General features: G+C 32.4%; 1 protein-coding gene across 9 annotated transcripts in view; it reads left to right on the forward strand.

Moving 5' to 3' along the window:
• The window catches only part of LOC139516275 (neuronal PAS domain-containing protein 3-like), a 94,537-nt gene that overhangs the window by 19,164 nt on the left and 51,062 nt on the right, over nt 1-24,311 (forward strand). For 7 of the 9 annotated variants that reach the window (XR_011662935.1, XM_071306277.1, XM_071306278.1 and 4 more), the window contains exon 3: nt 748-920. Coding sequence is in view for 8 of the 9 variants with exons in the window: in XM_071306277.1 (XP_071162378.1) it covers nt 748-920 (173 nt within the window). In the remaining variant the exon portion in view is untranslated. Of the gene's footprint in view, nt 1-747; nt 921-9,319; nt 9,725-24,311 lie in introns of those variants that run through there. The other 2 variants (XM_071306281.1, XM_071306279.1) reach the window with 2 other exon arrangements.

Consider the following 24,311-nt stretch of genomic DNA (forward strand, 5'->3'; position numbering starts at 1 on the left):
ATTTAATTTCCTCTTCCAGAAAAACTATCATATCTTAATTGTAAAATGCACAGTGGTCGAAATTGGCAATGGTCCGGTGGTCTGAGACCAGTAGAATTTGCGTAGGACCAGTCGATTTTGTCAGCTGGTTGTCCGGCGGACCAGTGGAAATTTGTCGATAACAATCACTGATTGCATTGTAATCTCGGTTTGTTTACAAAACAAAATTACTTGCAAAATCTAGTCTTCAATAAATAGGGATAAACTGTATGGTAAAAATTGCAGTCTTTCAATTCTACGGTACTGGGGGTACTAAGTATTACAATTGATCAAGTTAATTAATATCTTGAGTGAGCGTCCATCATAACAACAAAAAATGTGAAAATTTTTAAAAGGAGTTAAACCGCCGGACAAAAAAAATGTTATGACTTGTAAAACATCGCAGTGACAGATATAGATCAGAAATGTAAGTTAGATTCTCAATCTGTACTTGCTCATGAACAATCAGAACAGCACAAAAAATCTACAGGAATAAAGGGGAGGAAAGCACTTTCTTGTCTAACAAATATAAAAGAAAGCATTGTCCATGAAAGCATTGTCCATGAAAACGTCTATCACTTATATAAATAAGTGTTTGCCAAATTACTGTAATTTTTGCAGGACCAGTAGATTTGCAGCCGGACCAGTATATTTTCAGTCCACTGGTCTGGCTGGCCAGTACACAAAAAAGCTTAAATTCGACCTCTGAAAATGCATTTGTTTTTGTAGGGCTGAAAAGTCTAAGAATGCTGCTAAAAACAGGAGAGACAAAGAAGCTGTGGAATTTAACAATATAATAGAGGCATTACCATTTCCTAATGAAGATCTAGAGAAAATGGATAAAAGTTCTGTTGTCAAGTTAACCACATCATACTTGAAAATGTTGGAATTAATAGATAAAGGTAGGTTCACCTTCTTGTCCATTACTATTTGTAATTTGTACTCTCTACTTAAGTGTAATTGACTCAGTTCAATGTCAAAATACCAGTAATGGCTGTTTTAAGCTAGATCTTGACTGAACTTTCTGCAGATACAGTTTTTCCGTACTCAGTCTATATATAGTTTTATCATGCTTCTTTAAAAGCATGATTAGTTCCCTTTTATTGTTGTTAAACCACAGGTTATTCAAAATTATATGTTTGAGGTTTTGATAATGAAAGGAAAACTCATTACTATTTGAAAAGACAAAAAATCTGCAGGTGAATATATGAAATAAAATTTTAGAAAATAACTGATTTTAAATTCTTGAGTAATAAATAAGAAGAAAAAACTAGCCTGGTATCCCTTGTGGGATAGATGAGAAGCACAATTTTTGAAAACTTTTATTTTCTGTGACTGGTTCAATAAGTTGAGTAGTAATCCTATCAGAGACTGCTGTGCTAATAATAGCTTGAAATATAAGTATATGAACTCAAGATTACCATTAATTCTTGTATTAGAACATTTATGAATTTGAGAAAGAAATGACAGATTATCTCCCTTTGAACAGGACTGGTTTATTTGAACCAAAGTTCAAAGATTTCTATTATCATAGTTATAGGTATTAATTTATGAATAAAAGGATATGTTGGATGAAGGGTCAGGAAACTGATATTTTTCAAGACATATTTTGGGATTTCAGTAAAAAAAATGTTCATAAAAATTTAATCGAAAGGTCATTTTATGATGTAAAAAAATTGCATTTTTCAGTTGTTGGTTACTTAATCTAGATTTCAATGCCTTTTTTTTGAGAAAATGCTTCAGTCATCTAGTGGTAGCATGCTTATCTCAGTTTCTTACGTCTTGGGTTCGATCTCAAGCTGGGTCAAACCAAAGAATTGAAAATTGGTATTTGATGCTTAAATCCGCTAAGCATGCTGCAATTAGGAGTTAAGGTTTTTAACTTGCAAAAAGACGTCAAACAGCCTACCATCATAATATTTTAGTTCATAAACATCTTTTTTGGTAATTTAACTGCCACTATAAATCACATAGCCCTAGTAGTTACTGTTTTTAAATGCCCCCTCCCCCTTCTGCCCTTAAATGAAAATACTGGTTTCACTCCACAAAATATTACTCATATATATGTATTTGAATGTAAGTGTTCTTTTTTAACAATTAAAGCATGACACACTTAGTAGTAAATTGCAGTACAAGTCTCAAAAATGATTTAATGCCATTTGAAAATCAGAAGATAAACCTGTATCGTAAATCTGAAATTTATTCAGTGTTTTCCTTTTTTCACTAAGGGAAGGTGGTTGTTTTAAAAAAAATCACTTGCAACGGGTGGTTTTTTTTTAAATGTCCACCCGTTTTTTTTTTTAATTTACTGTGGGTGCACGTTGGGGTCACAAAAAAAAGATTAGTATAATATTCACATTTAATGGAGTTGAACAAACATAAATAGACGTAGTCATATTAATTGTCAAATATTCTTTGATTTGATTTTTTTCAACAATTTATCTCTTTTCTCTCTTCTTTTATTTACAATTTTATGTCCTGTTTCTTGCTTTTGTGCCGTATTTTTGGCCCATAGAACAGTAGTATCCTTTCTCTGTGACTATAAGCCATTTGAAGTCTTGCTCATATTTGTCTTCACTTGCGTGTCTTTTCCGTTGTTTGGTTGATTTTTGTTCAATTTCCACAACTTCAACATTACTATCAATTTTATTTAACTTATTTGGTCTAGTATTTTCTTTATCATCATCGTCATCTGCCTTTCTTGTACCCCGATTGATAAATGAAAACATTGAAATTTGACGATTGGACGCCATCTTTGTCAATGAAAACAAATCAGCGAGGCGCGATTAGTATTCAAATTTTAACGGTATGGAACCGAAAAATTCTGAAATTTGAAAAAAAAGCTGACCACCTCCTAAAATCGAAAGGTGGTCGGCACACCGGGCTTAAATGCCGAATGGAAAACACTGTAATATTTGTGATATATAATTAACTTTTCAAAAATGAAAATCATGATTGATTCCCTAAGGAATTATCAATTTAACTTAATTGAATAAAATCATTGCAGTCTGAAACTTGCACTTTATTTGATTTATTCTTTAACCTTTGATAAAAAACAAGTAAGAAGTTTCATACAGTTCATGTAGCAACATTGTTGATATATTTATTCCTTTGACAGCCACCCCCTCCCCCCTGGATCTTCAAGTGCATAACAAATGATTGAAATCCCATGAAAATATGATCATTGTGGGGATATATGTTCATGAGGCAGCAATCAATCAACACCAGTTAACCTAAATAAAACAAGAGGTCAGTTAATATGCATGTGATCTGCTGGTGTCCACACAACAGTATATCAATTTCTTAATTACATTAAATAAACTGAAGTTTTGAATAAATATAGAATTTAACAAGAAGAAGCAATGATCTTCCATCAAGACTTGATTTTCCTCTTGAAAATGCATGAAATATTTGCCACTGGACATAAAGTGAACAACAATCATTCAATCAAGACTAGAATCTCATCCTGAACATGCATGAAATATTTGCCACTGGACATAAAGTAAACAACAATCATTTAATCAAGACTAGATTCTCGCCCTAAACATGCATGACATATTTGCCACTGGATATTAAACAAACAACAATCATTCAATCAAGACTATCAAGATTCTTGTCCTGAACATGCATGACATATTTTCCACTAGACACACAAGAAACATTCCTAGATTCTGACCCTGAACATGCATTAAACATTGACCACTTGGCATAAAGGAAACAACAACAATCAATCATGGGTAGAATCTGGCCCTGAACATGCATTTGATAGTCACCACTTGGCATAAAGGAAACAACAAAAATCAATCATGGCTAGATTCTGGCCCTGAACATGCATTAAATATTCACCACTTGGCATAAAGGAAACAACAACAATCAATCAGGGCTAGATTCTGGCCCTGAACATGCATTAAATATTCACCACTTGGCGTAAAGGAAACAACAACAATCAATCATGGGTAGAATCTGGCCCTGAACATGCATTTGAAAGTCACCACTTGGCGTAAAGGAAACAACAACAATCAATCATGGGTAGAATCTGGCCCTGAACATGCATTTGATAGTCACCACTTGGCATAAAGGAAACAACAAAAATCAATCATGGCTAGATTCTGGCCCTGAACATGCATTAAATATTAAATACAATCAATCATGGCTAGATTCTGGCCCTGAACATGCACTCAATATTCACCACTTGGCATAAAGGAAACAACAACAATCAATCAGGGCTAGATTCTGGCCCTGAACATTCACTCAATATTCACCACTTGGCATAAAGGAAACAAATACAATCAATCATGGCTAGATTCTGGCCCTGAACATGCATTAAATATTCACCACTTGGCATAAAGAAAACAACAACAATCAATCAGGGCTAGATTCTGGCCCTGAACATGCATTCAATATTCACCACTTGGCATAAAAGAAACAACAACAATCAATCAGGACTAGATTCCTTTATGGACTTCAAACTCTTAGATATGAAACAAAAACTCCTGGTAATTCACTATGAAATCTTTCTCTATTTATAATCACTTAATATTTTTATGCCCCATTTATGGGCATTATGTTTTCTGGTCTGTGCGTCCGTCTGTTCGTTCATTCGTTCGTTTGCTCGTCTGTCCGTCTGTCCCACTTCAGGTTAAAGTTTTTGGTCAAGGTAGTTTTTGATGAAGTTGAAGTCCAATCAACTTGAAACTTAGTACTCATGTTCCTTATGATATGATCTTTCTAATTTTAATGCCAAATTAGAGATTTTCCCCCATTTTCACGGTCCACTGAACATAGAAAATGATAGTGTGGATAAGGGAATCCGTGTACTGGGGACACATTCTTGTTATGGCATGTTTGTAAATCACTAGAAATCACCCTGTTTCATAGTGATTTATGCAACACCAGGAAGAGTGTTTTTTTTTATTAAACCACCTTGCATGTACTCACAACTGTACCTAGATGAATGTACAATAAAAAAAAATAGTTTGTGTCTTTTACTACAGTGATCAAATAGTGCATTAATCAGTCTCAAATAACTTTTATTATTATTATAGTTTATTGATAAATTATTAATGTCACTTCTGTAAGCTCTCTTGATAGCTATAATAATGTTATAATCAAAAAGAATTAATATAAATATAACCTATAGCAGTGATTGAACTGCCATAGTCTCTAGAATGTCACATGACAGATCAGATTGACAAATTTTTGTCTGGGTATTACTGCAAGTTTTTATGTAAAAAAATCTGTTTATTGTTATTTATTGCTTGTACATGTATATTTAAGTTTAAGTCAAAATGAAAGTAATTAAGTTTATTGTGAAATATTTTACGGCACTAGTTTTCTTATCACTTAATGGTTTTCTGCTTAGCACTAAACTTTTATGAGTTAGATTAATGAATGAACAGGTCAGCTTCAGAATCATGTATAAAGAATAGTGACATATCTTTCTGCGGACTGTCCTTTTCAACTAACACGTTAAGAATCCTTTTCAGTATGGGACTGTCCCTTGTCAACTAACATGTTAAGAATCCTTTTCAGTATGGGACTGTCCCTTGTCAACTAACATGTTAAGAATCCTTTTCAGCATCTAAGTGTACTGCAAAGAATATCTCAAATTAATGAAAATTGTACTCAGAAACTAAGTCATTGATGCTTTGAAAAGTACATTTTACATGTACTGAAGTACTTTTTAAGCTTTTGTCATATAAAACTTGTAAAAGTTAAAATACTATAATTTAAATAACATTGTGAAAGTTTATGCAAAAAACATCAAGGAAGATCTAAATAATTAAATCATAATCCGTCATGTCACTGTAACACATACAAATCAATAAATCCTACGAAGGATAAATAACGCAACTTATTACGAAAAACATCTACAAAAGATGCACTTGATGTCTTCCTCAAGGTATTACACATCATTTAAAGTTATATAATAAATTTGAACATAATCCAACTCTTGCACAATGTAATTAGAAATTAGTCGTTATTATAGGATTAAACACATTTTTTCTAGAGGTTATTGATGTGTAAACCGGGGCGATTAACTCACAAACTGAATAAAAGTCCGAAGGACTTTTATGTTGAGTTTGTGAGTAAGAGCCCCGGTTTACACATCAATAACCTCTAGACAAAATGTGTTTAATCCTTATAATTCTTCAGCCAAACATTTTGTTGTTGATGGCTACTATATATATTTACCATCAAAAGCACAATGGCAAGTCGTAACTAAGGAGTACGCCGCCATCTTGACTTTCTAAAAACCATAAATGTCCGATAAATACAACGGAATCTTAAACCTACCTCAAAAACTTCATTTTAATTAAATTTTATCCGAATTTGAAGCGTACACGTAACGAAATAATCTTTCCCTTGAAAATTTCCATTCGTATGACGCCGTGTTTTGCCATGACGTAAATTCGCCAAATCCTTCATGAAATTTCGCGGAATTTTATTAAATTTAATTTTTGTACATTTTCGAAGCTTTAGTGCAATAAATTTATTTCTTTTTTTTGTTATATATGCACTAGAATAGTCACAACTGTTATGCAATTGTTTTTTAATCTCAATTTGCTGAAAATCCCGGGATCACTGCAAGCTTGTGTATCGCGCATGAATAGATTACAAAAGTAGTTTCGGAAACATGGTTTATCGAAGTGTAAACTTAGAGAAAAATTCTAATTGACCAATCCAATTCAAGTATTTATAGATATGCAAATCATATAAGAATTATTACTTCATTCATAATGTCAGAGTTAACGGGAAACTGCGTGAAAATTAGTCAAGTATGACCGTTGAATTTCAAAATGTATACTGTTATTTTAGGGTTTTTCGATTCAAAATAGTTTCATTTTATTACCATGCAATAACTGTAAATAACGATTTTTTGGCTTTTTTTTTATTAATGAGAAAATGTGACAGGGTGTGAATTGCAATATTATATAAGACTAATTGGTGATTGGAAAATGTCCAGTGGCAAATATTTCATGCATTTTCATGCAATTATAATGTTTTTTATTTAAAACAAAAAATGTGGCAGGTTACAGTGAGTTGCAATAATAAGATTGATTGATTTTAGTTTGTTTTAATGTCCAGTGGCATATATTTCGTATATATGCAGGCAATAATATAAATTTCCATTTAATTATTTTGAGAGCACAATTTTTTGACAGTTTAAACATGGCCATAACCAACGCGCATACTGTGTGTGAAAGATACCTGCAAATGATGCTAAAAAGTATGGCACAAATCTGCTAATCAGCCAGACAAATTTATTCTCCTCAACTTGGAAACCTCCAATTTTGTTTACTATATCAAACTTGGATTATTAAAAATTTCCTTAAGAAAGATCTTTATTGTCTCACTTTTCAATTAATTTACAAAAAAAAAAAAGTATTCAGTAAAAGAGTAATTATATTCATTTAATGCCAAAACAAAAATAAAAATCATTAAATTTTGATTACATATAAATTATTGTATATACAACTCTCAGATTTGTTTAACAGTATGTTAATGATTTAGTGTACTTGATTTAGTGATAACATCCATCTGTCACATGGAGAAATAATAAGACAATGTTTGCAGAAATCTGATCGGCAGCAACTGTCTGAATAATTAATGAAGAGAACAATATAACGGAAAATTAATTTTTATTATTTTGTTGTATTGACTTTTTCTGAATAAAATCATTCAAGTATAAAAAATGAACAAATGTACATTGTTGTATTTTTTTTTTATTTAGGGGCTAGCAGAAACCCACTTCCGGGTGTGGGATTTTCTAATTATAGTTTATTAATATTAAAGACCCATTGGTGGCCTTCAGCTGTTTCTGCACTTTGGTCGGGTTGTTGTCGCTTTGCCATATTCCCCATTTCCATTCTCAATTTATGGTGAATGTGTGAAGAGAACATATTTTGTTAAACTAATTTACAGCACAGTTATTAGTCACAAATCATTTGGAATTTTAACAGAGATGAAATTTTGTTATGTTTGTGTTGTTGGGTTGGTGGGTTTTTGTCTGATTGATGTTTACACAAAACCTTCTTTTATTCATATACATGCACCACTACATTAATTGTGCATACAAACTGTCTGTCATCAAATTATTCCGATACTTCATAACATTTGAAAATTGAGGAGAATTCAATATTCTTTAATCTAAAGAATTGAAGCAAAGCATTCCAAACCACCTTTAGCCTTTATTTATTGATTATAGAAAGACCATAAACTAGCCATTCTCTTTCATTGAAGTTCAGGTTCTCACTATCTAAGAGAGAAAATCTGTCATGAAAATACTCATGGGTTCATTATAGATATACTTTGCCGACAGGTATCTATTGACTTCCGTAACGATTTGTCTTGTGTGGGGAATTATTTTCAATCAGGAAATGCAGAGACAATTTACCCTTGTGGTTACCTGCAGTCATTAGAAATATTTATTTTATAATTGTTTATTGTCAGAGTTAACAATACTATAAATGCAAGGAATGGTCTTGAACAAAAAAAATCTGTGTATTGCATGTACATGTATTATAATACATAGGATGTTTGTTTCACAATCTCTCTTGGTTCAATATGCTTTTTAAGATGTTTGCAGAATCGAGAAAAATGTGGAATAAATTATTGTGATTTCAGGAAAAATCAAAATCTGAATTGATTTTCACCCAGTTTCATTATTCACATAAGTAAATCCCTTACAATAATTTATGAATTTACAGTAACAGCAGCTACATAAATTTTCCCCCAAAAATCTTATGACTGAAATTAGAGTTGCATGTTGAACATGACTTACAAGTGTTTGTTTTTTATATGAAAAGAGTCACTGCTAAATGTATGAAATATGCATTGTCATCACATTTTTGTATTTTTTTTACAAATAGTATTTTAGTTGCGCTCTAGTAGCTCATGCGATATGAAACTTAGAACTGTACTCTAGACTAATTAGTGCAATTTCATCACAATATTGAGTGTTTCACTTAAGGTGTACATTTCTTAAAACTTGTGCTAGGTATATTCTGTCAGCATTCTTTTCTATGTATACATGTATATAAAACTAGTTATGATAATGTTTTTATGTACCTATGAAAAGTCATAAGTACAGTATAAGCATATTCTGCAGTGATTTCTCAGTATGATGTAGGTCTGATTAGACACTTTATTATACTTCTATTACTATCAGACTTACTTAATAGACAGGAATGATTAACAAACATGATAGTAATTCTATATTACTTTCCTATCAGGAATAGATTTATCGATATGCAATATATTCAATCGCATTTAAACGCATCAATGATTTAACCATAGCATAGTCGTATCTGTTCTACAATTGCCTGACAAAATACCCTATGTTTTATATAGGTGACAGTGGTTATTGGGTTATATATATTTGTGCTGATTATTGTTTTATTAATGCATATTTCTAAGGAAATGGGGTTTTATGATATTCTCTGATGCCGTGATGGATAGATAGCTTCCTTAGTAATTCACAGCATAGCATTGAGTGACAATAAAATAGTGGGAATTTGTAAAGAGTGAAAACAATTGGGTCTTGATTGCCATGGAATATTTATAGATCAGCTAGTCAATAGGTTTAGTCTAGTGATGAAATTTGGTTTTTAATTGGAAGATTATCTGTGAATACCAACGATGCGAATTTCAAAGAAAAGAAAATGTACATTTTTAAGGACATCATTGTCAAAGAAAGCAAAAGGTAAAATTTATTTTAGTATTTAATTTCAAATTTAAATTTAATATTAAATACATTGTATAGGATCAGCTAGCTGTTAAATTGTTAACTTGTCATTGGAAATATTCGTTCAAAAAGTGTTTAGATGAATGTCAGCTTATTAAAAACAAAGCTAACATATTTCATTATAATTCAGTATCCTATTCCCTATACATACTGTGTGCTTATATAATTATAAGTTGAGAGAGAATTTGTTTTCTTGGGTATGTTACTATTACATGTATTTGTTGTTTCAGTTTCTTTCTAGAAAATATCTGTATAGAATTAGTAGAAATAATCTTTTTTCAAGCAAATTCTTTCCATAAATTTGTAGGAGTTATGTCCCTTTTCTTGAATAATTATGAGTATGCTCTTTTGGAAAACTTTGTGTAAAGAATTTTATATCGGTATTATATTGAGTTGTATTGTTTCCGTAGGCCTTGAATTTTAGGAAAACAGTTCTTTTTTCAAAACCAATGGTTCCACTGTAACACAAAAGGAAAAACACAAAACAGACTTTTAATTTAAATACTGAATATCATTAAAGTAAAACATTATTCTTGGTGAAATGTAGGAGAATTTAAGTTTAAGAACGTTTTAGAAAAATGGAATTTGGATATTAAAAATAACCTTACTTGAATTATTAAAAGAAGTTATCTTAAACTCTCATATCTGGAATTGCATTTCTTATTTACACCTGAATAAAGCTTTTATATATTTTTCATTATAAAACAAAATGGACACTCTGAACAAGTACAGACCAAACCTGCTAGCTTCAACACCCTGCAGATATTGATAAATGCATATACATGTATATGCAGGAATTTGTAAAAAGAAAATCAGTTTTATTATCTGATATAATATCTGCATTACATTTTAGGTCCTTCTGTTTGAAGATTTCTAAGCATGTCATAGAATTCTAATTGAAGATTACAATTGAAAAGAGGAAATACATGTACTTTAATCCATGTAAGATATACTATGACATGACACTACTAACTGAGAGAAGTCTCTGTGTCAGACAAATTATATTATATATAGTACTGGAATGTAAAACATATGCATTAGCAGAATGTTCTTAATGGACTTGATTTATATGTAGTAATCGAATGAATGATTGTATGCCTACATGTAGAGAGTTGTCTCATTGGCACTCATACCACATCTTCTTATTTTTATTTACTACAGTTAGATGTTATATAATGTACATATGAGTTGGTGGTGTTACGTAATACAGTCTTACTGTTCTTAATGGGTTTGATTTTTATGGAGTTATGGATTGAATGATAATATGCCTACATGTAGAGAGTTGTCTTATTGTCACTCATACCACATCTTCTTACTTCTATTTACTACAGTTAGATGTTATGTAATGTACATACAAGTTAGTGGTGTTACGTCATACAGTCTACGCATGTACATGTATCTTGATGTGCCCCATGGTTTTCTAAATGTTTGTAGTACTGTTTTTGTATGCTTCAGTATGACTGTCGGGCTAAATTATGACAGTAAATGTTTGATCTCTTTGCCAGATTTCTTCTATTTATATTATTCCATGGTTTTGTTCTTCAATTCCTAGTTGTGGCATGATTGTTGGTTTGCAAAGAATTCCACTAAAAGTGGTGCTAAGGGCCATTTTAAACTTGCAGTGAGGTGGGAGGTTTTTGCTCAATCTGTAAAGCCTCACTGTGACTTGGAGATGATCAGCAGTTAAAATTTTTGTTTTTGTTTTTTGCTGTGCATGTACTGATTTCGGTCAAAGATTGATACCCCATAGTTTTTTTTCTATCATGCAATATGATTCAACTTTACATTCCCCCCACAAAGAGGTGTTGTCATAAATGACCTTAACAGATTTTTACAATTTATTAAGTTCAATTTTGTATGAGAGTTTTCATCTCAATTAACATATAAATTGTGCCAATAGCCAATACAAATTTTGAAGACATAAACTGAGAAGTCCATCATTAACCATTATTAGACCATGATTAACAGAACTATGGACAAAAGAAAAGACAGCCGAAGGAACAAATATAAAAAAAGAAGATGTGGTATGATTGCCAATGAGACAATTGTCCACAAGAGACCAAAATGAATCAGAAATAAACAACTACAGGTCACCGTACGGCCTTCAAAGCATCTTTCACCATACACACTAGAGACACTGAGGCCACCTGGAGGACACTAAGGGCACTTATAATGCCACTAAGTGCTCAATTTGAAAACCAGTACAAAGATTTGCTAAAGGCTTATAAGTATCTCATAAATAAGATCAGTGTTTTACAAGTCACATGAAGTGTTTATTCCATTCTAGAGACATATATATCATTTGAAGGTTACTGAGAAATGATTTGATTTAGTCTAAGATTCTGGAGAGAAAATCTAAAATAGAATTGATGGTTCAGTTTTCTAGAATTCAATAAAGATTGAGACAGTGGCTTTGGAATTTAATGTTAATATCATGGCATTTAAAATTTGATGTAAATTGAAGATGGGATAACATTACACATGCCAGACATTCATTTATATAATCAAATTAATGTTGTCCTATGGTGAGGTAGAAATATCTTCTCAAACAATTTGATTAAAAGGCAAATTCATTTAAATATCTGCTGCACATGTTTATAACATGTGTTTTTATAATGTATAGAATAATTGAGATACTGACATTGAATAAGACATGTTCAATATGTTCATATTAGGAAAGCCTTATAAGAAAATTTTGCTTTTCTATATAGTAAAAGTCCATTGATATATTTTTACATCATAAACTGTTCATACTTTAAACATGTGTTATTGCCATTGGTCTTATCTGTTGTCTAGTCTGAGGTAAAGTCACAGATGTGAAACTTAGACATACTGTTTTAGCTGTAAGCATCAGCTGTGTCAACAGATGTTTAAGTGTGTGTGATTTAGAAAGTACATTTCAGAGAAACCATCAATAAATAAATAAATAACTTGGTATGTGTCTGACAATCTCTCAATTAATTTTAATCCTCATAGTGATCAGGAAGTCACCAACCATCTTTGTCTCAATTACTTTTAGACCTCATAGTGATCAGGTAGTCACCAACCATCTTAGTCTCAATTACTTTTAATCCTCATAGTGATCAGGTAGTCACCAACCATCTTTGTCTCAATTACTTTTAGACCTCATAGTGATCAGGTAGTCACCAACCATCTTTGTCTCAATTACTTTTAGACCTCACAGTGATCAGGTAGTCACCAACCATCTTTGTCTCAATTACTTTTAATCCTCATAGTGATCAGGTAGTCACCAACTATTTTTGTCTCAATTACTTTTAATCCTCATAGTGATCAGGTAGTCATTAACCATCTTTGTCTCAATTACTTTTAATCCTCATAGTGATCAGGTAGTCACTAACCATCTTTCTCTCAATTACTTATAATCCTCAAAGTAATCAGGTAGTCACCAACCATCTTTGTCTCAATTACTTTTAACCCTCATAGTGATCAGGTAGTCACAGTGATCAGGTAGTCACCAACCATCTTTGTCTCAATTACTTTTAATCCTCATAGTGATCAGGTAGTCACCAACTATTTTTGTCTCAATTACTTTTAATCCTCATAGTGATCAGGTAGTCACTAACCATCTTTGTCTCAATTACTTTTAGTCCTCAAAGAAATCAGGTAGTAACCAACCATCTTTGTCTCAATTACTTTTAATCCTCATAGTGATCAGGTAGTCACTAACCATCTTTGTCTCAATTACTTTCAATCCTCAAAGTAATCAGGTAGTCACCAACCATCTTTGTCTCAATTACTTTCAACCCTCAGTGATCAGGTAGTCACTAACCATCTTTGTCTCAATTACTTTCAATCCTCAAAGTAATCAGGTAGTCACCAACCATCTTTGTCTCAATTACTTTCAACCCTCAGTGATCAGGTAGTCACTAACCATCTTTGTCTCAACTACTTTCAATCCTCAAAGTAATCAGGTAGTCACTAATCATCTTTGTCTTAATTACTTTTATCCTCATAGTGATCAGGTAGTCACTAACCATCTTTGTCTCAATTACTTTTAATCCTCATAGTGATCAGGTAGTCACTAACCATCTTTGTCTCGATTACTTTCAACCCTCACAGTGATCAGGTAGTCACCAACCATCTTTGTCTCAATTACTTTCAACCCTCATAGTGATCAGGTAGTCACTAACCATCTTTGTCTCAATTACTTTCAATCCTCAAAGTAATCAGGTAGTCACCAACCATCTTTGTCGCAATTACTTTTAACCCTCATAGTGATCAGGTAGTCACTAACCATCTTTGTCTCAATTACTTTTAATCCTCATAGTGATCAGGTAGTCACCAACCATCTTTGTCTCAATTACTTTCAATCCTCAAAGTAATCAGGTAGTTACCAACCATCTTTGTCTCAATTACTTTCAACCCTCAGTGATCAGGTAGTCACTAACCGTTTTTGTCTCAACTACTTTCAATCCTCAAAGTAATCAGGTAGTCACTAACCTTCTTTGTCTCAATTACTTCTAATCCTCATAGTGGTCAGGTAGTCACCAACCATCTTTGTCTCAATTAATTTTAATCCTCAGTGATCAGGTAGTCACTAACCATCTTTGTCTCAATTACTTTCAATCCTCAAAGTAATCAGGTAGTCACCAACCATCTTTGTCTCAATTACTTTCAACCCTCAGTGATCAGGTAGTCACTAACCATCTTTGTCTCAACTACTTTCAATCCTCAAAGTAATCAGGTAGTCACTAATCATCTTTGTCTTAATTACTTTTATCCTCATAGTGATCAGGTAGTCACTAACCATCTTTGTCTCAATTACTTTTAATCCTCATAGTGATCAGGTAGTCACTAACCATCTTTGTCTCGATTACTTTCAACCCTCAAAGTAATCAGGTAGTTACCAACCATCTTTGTCTCAATTACTTTCAACCCTCAGTGATCAGGTAGTCACTAACCATTTTTTTCTCAACTACTTTCAATCCTCAAAGTAATCAGGTAGTCACTAACCTTCTTTGTCTCAATTACTTCTAATCCCCATAGTGGTCAGGTAGTCACTAACCATCTTTGTCTCAATTAATTTTAATCCTCATAGTGATCAGGTAGTCACCAACCATCTTTGTCTAAATTACTTTCAACCCTCATAGTGATCAGGTAGTCACTAACCATCTTTGTCTCAATTACTTTCAATCCTCAAAGTAATAAGGTAGTCACCAACCATCTTTGTCTCAATTACTTTTAACCCTCATAGTGATCAGGTAGTCACAGTGATCAGGTAGTCACTAACCATCTTTGTCTCAATTTCTTTCAATATTCAAAGTAATCAGGTAGTCACTAACCATCTTTGTCTCAATTACTTTTAATCCTCATAGTGATCAGGTAGTCACTAACCATCTTTGTCTCAATTACTTTTAATCCTCATTGTGATCAGGTAGTCACCAACCATCTTTGTCTCAATTAAATTTTATCCTCATAGTGACCAGGTAATGACCAACTATCTTTGTCCCAATTACTTTGTGAGGTGTTGTAGTCTTAACTTTATCAAATGACTGAAATGAGTGACTAAATTTTAAAGTGAATGTTTGTGCGAATTGAATAGACAAAATTTGAGAGAACCATTTTACTATTAGAATGAAAAAATATATTTGTTGGACCTGATGGTTTTTGTTTTAATTAACAATCTACTGTCAAATCCACAAAAATGGTACCATTTGACTCACAACATGTCTTACTTAATCACTGATATATGAGTCCAAATTACAGCAATAGTCCCTGGGGTTATTGGTATCTAAAGAGGAAACAATTTGCAATTAAGGAATTCTTTCTTGGATTGAATTGAATTTGACAGGTCTATTATATTGATTGTGAAAAAGCATTATTAAATCAAAATGTACTTTTTAAAAGGACTTTTAAGAGATAAGATGTGTATCTGTAATATAACAAAAGGAAAATGATGACTCTAGGTGCACTTCACTTGATTGATTGATTGGTTATTTGGTGTTTAATGCCACTTTCAGCACTTTTGGCTATTTAATGGCAGCCAATTTTATTAATGAAGGAAGATGGGTGCTGGGAGAGAACAACTGAACTTTCACAGGAGAACTGGCAGTCCAAGTTAAGTAATATTTGAATCAAACTTGCCTGCAACGTGTCTGTGTTCTAACTCACAAACTCAGTGTTGTTAGACTAGTGATACAGTAATTAAACTGATGAAGAACAGCAATATAAGCATTGTTCCTTTGTTCATAGTGTGATTTTGCTGTGCGTTAACCGATTTGTGTCATGGATAAATACCCCATTGCCCTTGTTTTTCTATCACCACAGGCCTCCCCACTTTTCTTGAAGAGTGAGTGGTAAATTATTAAGCAGAACTGCAATTATATCAAATGTTGCTCATTTTCTTCATGCATTCAGCTGCATACTTTATCTAATAAATTAGATTAATTACTGTGGTATGGTAGTACTCAGTATAGATTATCATTAATAACATGCAGGTATCCAGGTCATGACCTCAATCAATGTCCATCAAATGATTTTAGCAAATATCTTGGTACCATTGAATGGATTTATATATAGAGTTCTTAGTTATCTTTTCTTACCCATTTCTATAATTGGGTGTTGATTGATTTATTGCCTATGTTTTATGCACCATCAGCACAATGATATTGAAGGGAATATGAAATGGATGATATAAAAAAGTTGTAAAATTTTGACTGCCACAGGAAAAAGAGATTGTTTTGTAGGATTGGAAAATTTAACCTTTGAATATTGGCTTTAGATAAGCTTTAATCTCAACTAATGAGACTCAGAGTAATGAAGCTTAAAAGGTCTTTTTCATTCAAGGAAATGTCCTGCTCTTCAACATTGGCTGTTGTTTTGATACAACCAAAGAGACCCCTTGTGGCATAGTTATATGTTCTAGATCTTTTCCACAGTTGTTAGACATACTTACCCGGTATATATTTGTCTCCCACTCGACAGGTTACAAGGGACATAGAAATGCTGTGTGTTTATCTTTGTAAATGTCATTATGTTTTAAAATAAGATACGTTCTTCCAGTAAATTGTACTCATTCGATGTGAAAAGTCAAAGGTATATATGACACAAATATTTTGAATTTGAAAAGTTGTAGTGCCTTATTTTTGGGAAAAAAGAGAGGTTGGTTAGAAAGATTAGTAAAACAATTGCAATCATTACAGCATTAAATTGTGCTTTTATTGGATGTTGGGGTGTCAGTGGTTGATTGCTCTAGGTTGTCAAACTACTTCATCACTAGCCTGTTAAAACAGAGGTTGTGAGTTCTCTTTTTTAAAATTTTTGTCAGATTTTCAAAATCCTCTGGTTTTTGTCGAGCCTGCGACTTTTGTCGCATAAAGCTCAACATAGGGATATTGATCCAGCAGCAGCAGCATTAGCTAACTTCTTAAAAGCTTTATATTTTAGAAGGTGGAAGACATGGATGCTTTATACTTTGTATATGAATGCCTCATGTTAAGATGTTTCTGCCAGTCACATGTCCAATGTCCTTGACCTCATTTTCATGGTTCAGTGACTACTTGAAAAAAAAGTTATATTTGGATCAGTGAACAAGGTTAAGTTTTGGTGGTCAAGTCCATATCTCAGATACTATAAGCAATAGGTCTAGAATATTTGGTGTATGGAAGGACTGTAAGGTGTACCTGTCCAATTGGCAGGTGTCATCTGACCTTGACCTCATTTTCATGGTTCAGTGGTTATAGTTAAGTTTAAGTGTTTTGGTCTGTTTTTCTTATACTGTATGCAATAGGTCTACTATATTTGGTGTATGGAATGATTGTAAGGTGTACATGTCTAGCTGGCAGGTGTCATCTGACCTTGACCTCATTTTTATGGTTCAGTGGTCAAAGTTAAGTTTTTGAGTTTTGGTCTTTTTATCTAATACTAATTGCAATAGGTCAACTATTTGGTGTATGGAAATATTTTATGATCTATATGTCAGTTGCGCAGGTTTCATTTGAACTTGACCTCATTTTGACAGTTCATTGCTCAGTGTTAAGTTTTTGTGCTTTGGTCTGTTTTTCTTAAACTATAATCAATAGGTCAACGTTATTTGTTGTATGGAAGAATTGTTAGCTGTACATGACTGCCTGGCATGGTTCATCTGACCTTGACCTCATTTTCATGGTTCATTGGTCAATGTTTAGTTTTCTTGGTTAATGTCAAGTTTATGTGACAGTTGTAATAAAGCTTTATATTTAGGACTATCAACATAATATCAATGATTAGTTAAGAAGGCGAGACATTTCAGCGGTAAAGAAAGCACTCTTTTATCAATGTATTGCCATTAAATATTTTTCCCTCTAACCCTACTTTTCTTTTCACAATTTTATTACATATAGTTTAAAAAGCAACATTTGAAAATCCTATAAAATCCTTTTTTTAAACTTTTGAATGTTAAATGTTTGAAAAGTCTAGAAGGAATTATTTCCCACCAAATTTTCAATGGCTTATATATCTCGAAAACAAGCACACAGACCCATCATGTTTTTTCTACATTTATAGTTCCTTTATTTATACGCTATCAATCTATATTAGTCTTATGACAAGCTTGTTATTTTGAAACACAGTAGCAAACTTCCTTAAGGCAGGAAGGTCTCTTGCATCAATATAACGAATTGTAACTTTTCGGAAACAATTAAGATTGATTGCAGAAAACCAGAGTTCCACTTTTATTTATTCCAGTTTATCCTAATATGATAAATTTTTAATTGTTGTGTCTATTAGATAATAGCATTTGAAAAATAGGAATTTTTGCCATAAAGAGATGTAGCTGGATTTTGTAATGAAATATATAGGAAAAAACATTTTTTGAAGAAATAATTATTTTACCAGGGGTTTATTTTATAAAGGCTTTTAGAAATACAAATTGTATTTATACATTTTTTATTGCCCCAAGACTGGAAAAAGACAGAGCAGTTTAGAAATACTGAGGAAATGTTCAGAAAATATGAGAAACAAAATCCTTAACAATTCTTTGCTGGAGGTTGCATTTTTTGTTCTTAAGAAATACAGCTATGGATTTCTTACATTGATTATCTGTTATTTGAGTACTAAGTTCTCTCTTGGAATATAGAAGCTGTCATGCAATGATCAAATGAAGACAGTTAGGCAGTAGTATTAAGAAAAATCATAATAATAATCTTGTGGTCAAATGAAGACATTTATGCTATAATGGTATATAAAAAAAAAAAAAAAAAAAAAAGCATCTTTTTGTCAGTCGTTTTTCAAATTTTCCAAATAACACATGTGATTAGATTAGATATAAGTTTCTAAATAGTTAAGTCTAGACTAAACTATAGGAAATCTATGTATATTGTATCAATAGCACTTTCTGACGTACTTTACAAGTCGATGCATGGGTGTGTTTTATTGAAAATTTCTCATCCAAAAAAATATTAATTGCATTAAGGTAGAAAACAATAACATGTATATTTGTTGATTTGTAAAAATCAATTTACGTACATCTGTGATTTTATTGTGAAATTTGACACATCCCCCAATTTCAAATAATTTATTGTACTACAGAGAGCTAGCATTTTGTCAATTTGGGCTGATGAAATTTACAAGAATTGTCTTTCGGAAATAGACATGTTATTTATTTATAATTATGATATAAAGTGCTTAACAATATTGAGCCAAACATAACACAGTTATTTATTTCATGTAAAATCTAATGGATCATACAAACAATCCTAAGGAATATAAGAAGAAATCTTTTAAAAAGATGCTAAATTTACAAGAATTAACAGAAAGCTTTGAATTATCTGCAGTTACCAGTGTTTATTTAATTATTACACATCTTGAAAAAGATTGTGCACCCAAGCTGACATTTTGAATTCTGTAAATTTCATTATAGCTTTGGAGTGCCGTTGACTTTTGTAGCTAAAACAATAATTACTAAATTTACAAAGTGACATCGATCTATGAGTTTCTTTGTAGACGTCAGCTAAGTTGTGAAAGTACTTCTTTGCGTTACGTAATATTATCCAAATCTCATTTTGCAAACTGTTACTTTATTACTCGGAAATGGCAAAATCCTGGCGAGGCAATGGAGTGTTACAAAAATTAAATGAAGATGGCTTTTGCAGATGTTTTTACTTAAAAATGGCCTAAAACTCTGGTAACAGAATTCCAATAGTACCAAAACAGAATGTGATTTGGTTCTAATATTTATAGATATGCTGACCATATGGAAAAATGTAATCTTGACTGAAAAATTTAAATCGCTTTTTTATAGCCTTATAAAAGATTTCCTTTTATAGATGGCATTTTAACATTCCATAAATGGTTGTGATGGTAGAAATTGTTCTGAAAGTTTCCAAATTTAATAAGTCAATTCATAATTAATTCTGTATATTCTTTAGGGACTATTGAATTGTTTTTTCTAGATCTGAAGGTTCAGAAAAAATATTTTTTTCAAAAAATTATTTAGGTTTTTGAAGAAATTTTTTTCAAATGTACATCCTTAAAAAAATAGAAACACCAATCTGCTAATTTAATTTAACATCTGTTTGTTTTGCACCTGTACATTATTAGATAATAAATAAACCATCATGCACTTATCGACTTGATTGATTTTAGTTTGTTTTTCTATAATAAGGAAGAAAAATAGCTCATTTGTTTATATATTGATGAAGACATTTTATCTCTGCTAGATATCTAAAATTTCACAGCAGAAAATAAGGCACATTCTTCAAGTAAATTATGATCATCCATGTGAAAAAGTCTAAAGTACAAGCAATATTTTTAATTTAAAGGTTGCACAGTGCCTTATTTTTGGGAATAGAGAGGGTGTCGATTGGAAAAGATAAGTAAAAACCTTGAAATCATGACGCTTTTATTGGATGTGGTGGCCTCAGTGGCGAGTTTTCTAATTAGTCTAACTACTGTATTACTAGCCTGTCAACCCTGAGGCTTTGAGTTTAATTCCTGCAAGGGGCTGGTGCACTAGACACTAATCTTAAGTGACTTAGATTGTCAGTTTTCCAACCAACGGTCATGGTTCTCTACATGCCCTCCAATTTTCTCCACCCACAATAACTGACTTGCTGAAAGTGGCGTTAAACAATCAATTTTATTCCTCATCTTTTGCCTTTTTTTTCATAATGATGTTGCTTTATGAAATTTTGGTACATTTACAGCCATAGATATAAGAGTGCATGCAGGATGGTATGATTTAGGAGATAACTGTATTGTATTTTAAGCTCCGATGGCATCAATTGGGGATTTGATGGTCGCAAATTAAGTTTACTGGCGACGCGTTAGCGGAGACAGTAAACGGGTATTTGCGACCATCAAATCCCAAATTGATGCCGTCGGAGCTTAAAATACAATATTGTTATCTCCATTCTAATGAAACTGACAGAAAACAACGTTAAAACATGTATTTAAAATCGGTCATATGCTGTCTGCGCTTGCGTGTACGTTCCATAGCATCAATTGTCAATTGATGCCATGTAAGAAAGTGACGTTAGCCAATCAAAATGAACGTTACAAACGTTGTTGCATTAGAATTCATAATATCAGGTTTTAACGAGCTTTCAGACACTGTCTACATGTATATCCAACTCTCAATCACCCCAGGTCTAGAAAAGTTGTGAGACAATTCAGGAGAGACTTAACAAAGAACGGGCTATTATTTGAACTTGGAATTATTTTTAATTATGGAATTCACATATTTTCTTGTGTTTAAATTTTTTTATAAATTCCATGTTTATTTTGTATTATGATCTTTTGAGGGGTTTAAAATAACACTTTCCATACAATGTATTTTGGTTAGATAGTGTTGTGCGCGGCACAGTACATTCTATTGAAAATATACTATTTTCTTTGTAATAGAAAGTGTTGTGCGCAGCACAGAACATTTCAGTACAAAATAATCATGGAATTTAATAAAAATTTCAATAACAAGAAATCAAGCAAATTCCATACTTAAATATAATTCCAAGTTCAAATAATAGACTGTTAAAGATAATCCATCAACATAAATTCCTTAAAACCCATAAAGGACAAAACACATTAAGATATAAGTAAGAGACAACAATTGACTCAGATTCTTGCCTTTCTTTTGGATTGTAATAACTATACTTCTTTTGAAACATAGTCCTAAAAGCAGGGTATTAAATCAAAATATTGGAAAGAAGTAAAATCTGGAAATTTTTACAGTAATCTTAAATGTTATCAAAATTCGAATTGACATAAATAGCCTACTATATTAGAATATTAGCTGCCGCTGGAAACCTCTCTTGTAGATAAGTAGTACAGAAAGCTTTACTTCCAAAGGCCTGGACAACCAAAAATTTTCAAACAAATAAGCTTTTTATCATATTAAAAGAGGATCGCACAAAAGGTACCAGAGGGACAGCCAAACTCATACATCGAAAACAAACTGACAACGCCATGGCCAAAAACAAAAAGGCAAACAGACAAACAATAGTACAGAAGACAAAACACAGAAAACCAAAGATACGAAACAGGAACCCCACCAAAAAACCGAGGGTGCAGGATCTCAGGTGCTCCGGAAGTGTAAGCAGAACCTGCTATACATGTGGCACCCGGTGTGTTGCTTATAACATAGGCCTATAAATAGGTGGACTCCTTAAAAATTTAAAGCTACTAATCTCTTCTGCTATGAGGTCTATGTTGAAAGTAATATGATTAGCAGGGGCAGATCCATCAATATTTAAAAGGGGGGTTCCCAACCCAGGATAAAGGGGTTTTTCCAACTATATGTCCCCATTCAAATGCATTGATCATCAAAAACAAAAGGATCCCCCCCTCTGGATCCCCCACTGATCAGCTGTGAGAGATATGCAGATATTAATTATGATTGGAAGGGAAATGCTAAATCTAAAATATCTTGTTAGGGCTGAAAACTCTCTGCATGTTGATTGGTTAAAGAACTTTTTAAACAACTCCTTCAAGACAGACTCCTTAAAAATTTAAAGCTACTAATCTCTTAGCAGGGGCAGATCCATCAATACTTAAAAGGGGGGTTCCCAAGAACTTTTTAAACAACTCCTTTAAGAGGTCTGTGGGTGGCTTGTTGTATGGCCAAAATTTTCTAGCATACTTTTTTCCCCTTGCACTTAAAATTTCATAACCTTCATCCTGATTGATCAACTTTGCAGAACCTTAAAATATTGGATTTATTTGTTTTCATCCTGAAAATTGCATGAAAAACAACAATCAATTAGGCAATTAAACTCTTAATAAATCTATTCTGCTGTTGAAATAACTTCTTGTCTTATAAATGATCCTTTGTTTAGAGAACACTTTGTATTGAGAATGTTTTATTACTTGTAATCACTTAAGTAAAAGAAAACAAACGATTAAATTGTGATGATTTGAACGATTGTGTGGGCCAATGACGCGCTAGAATTGCTTTGTACAAATACATCAGAAGAACTCTGTGACGGAAGGTGTTTTAATGCACTTGAAATAAATGCGCCTATTTCATTTCTGTGCATAGTGCATGCACATCATAGCAAGCAATTAGCCTTTATTAATAAAGTTATATATAACTTTCAACCATCTTTAATTAATTGCGCAATTTTCTTCTCAGCTTCTTTAAATGTCAAATGTTGATCATGATGTTAAAGATAAGCACGAACACTTGTTTGGAGTGTGATATTTCTAGCTTCAATAATAACTGGTAAGCATCCAGTAGATATGTAATGTCACATGTAACAGAAACAATTTACATGTATGAGGCCCCAGTAGGAAACACCCTAAGAAACAAAGTTCAGATAAGCATGAACACTTGTTTGGAGTGTGATATTTCTAGCTTCAATAATAACTGGTAAACACCCAGTAGATATGTAATGTCACATGTAATGGAAACCATTTACATGTATGAGGCCCCAGTAGGAAACACCCTAAGAAACAAAGTTCAGATAAGTCTGAACACTTGTTTGGAGTGTGATAAATCTAGCTATAGCTGGTAAGCATCCAGTAGATATGTAATGTCACATGTAACAGAAACCATTTACATGTATGAGGCTCCAGTAGGAAAACCCCTAAGAAAAAAAGTTTAGATAAGCATGAACTCTTGTTTAAAGTGTAATATTTCTAGCTATAGCTGGTAAGCATCCAGTAGATATGTTATGGCACATGTAACAGAAACCATTTACATGTATGAGGCTCCAGTAGAGGAATTTAACCCCCTTAGGAAACAAAGTTACATTAAAAAAATTCCTTAGATCACCAGATCACTTTTAACCAAATGTATAGAGTTTTTAATTGATTTGATTCTTGGTTTTTAATTTTTTTTAAAGTCACATGCAGATCCCTTGAAATGAGATTTTTTAAAAGGATGCAAGGTGGCTGTCAGATTTTATCATGTTGGAGCAGGTGTCTGAAAATGGTCATAGTTGCCAGTCATGACACACACTGTAAGCTATTATGATTTGTCCTAAACAGCAGTTTGGAATTAAGGACAAACTTTATTTTTTTACAGAAAAAAATTCAATCATTACATTATGATCAGGTTTCTTAATCATCATTTTGCTTTTGTTTTTGTACTGGAATTCCTTTCCTGTAA

Source organism: Mytilus edulis, chromosome 3, assembly GCF_963676685.1.
Source record: "Mytilus edulis chromosome 3, xbMytEdul2.2, whole genome shotgun sequence".
Lineage (NCBI taxonomy): Eukaryota > Metazoa > Mollusca > Bivalvia > Mytilida > Mytilidae > Mytilus > Mytilus edulis.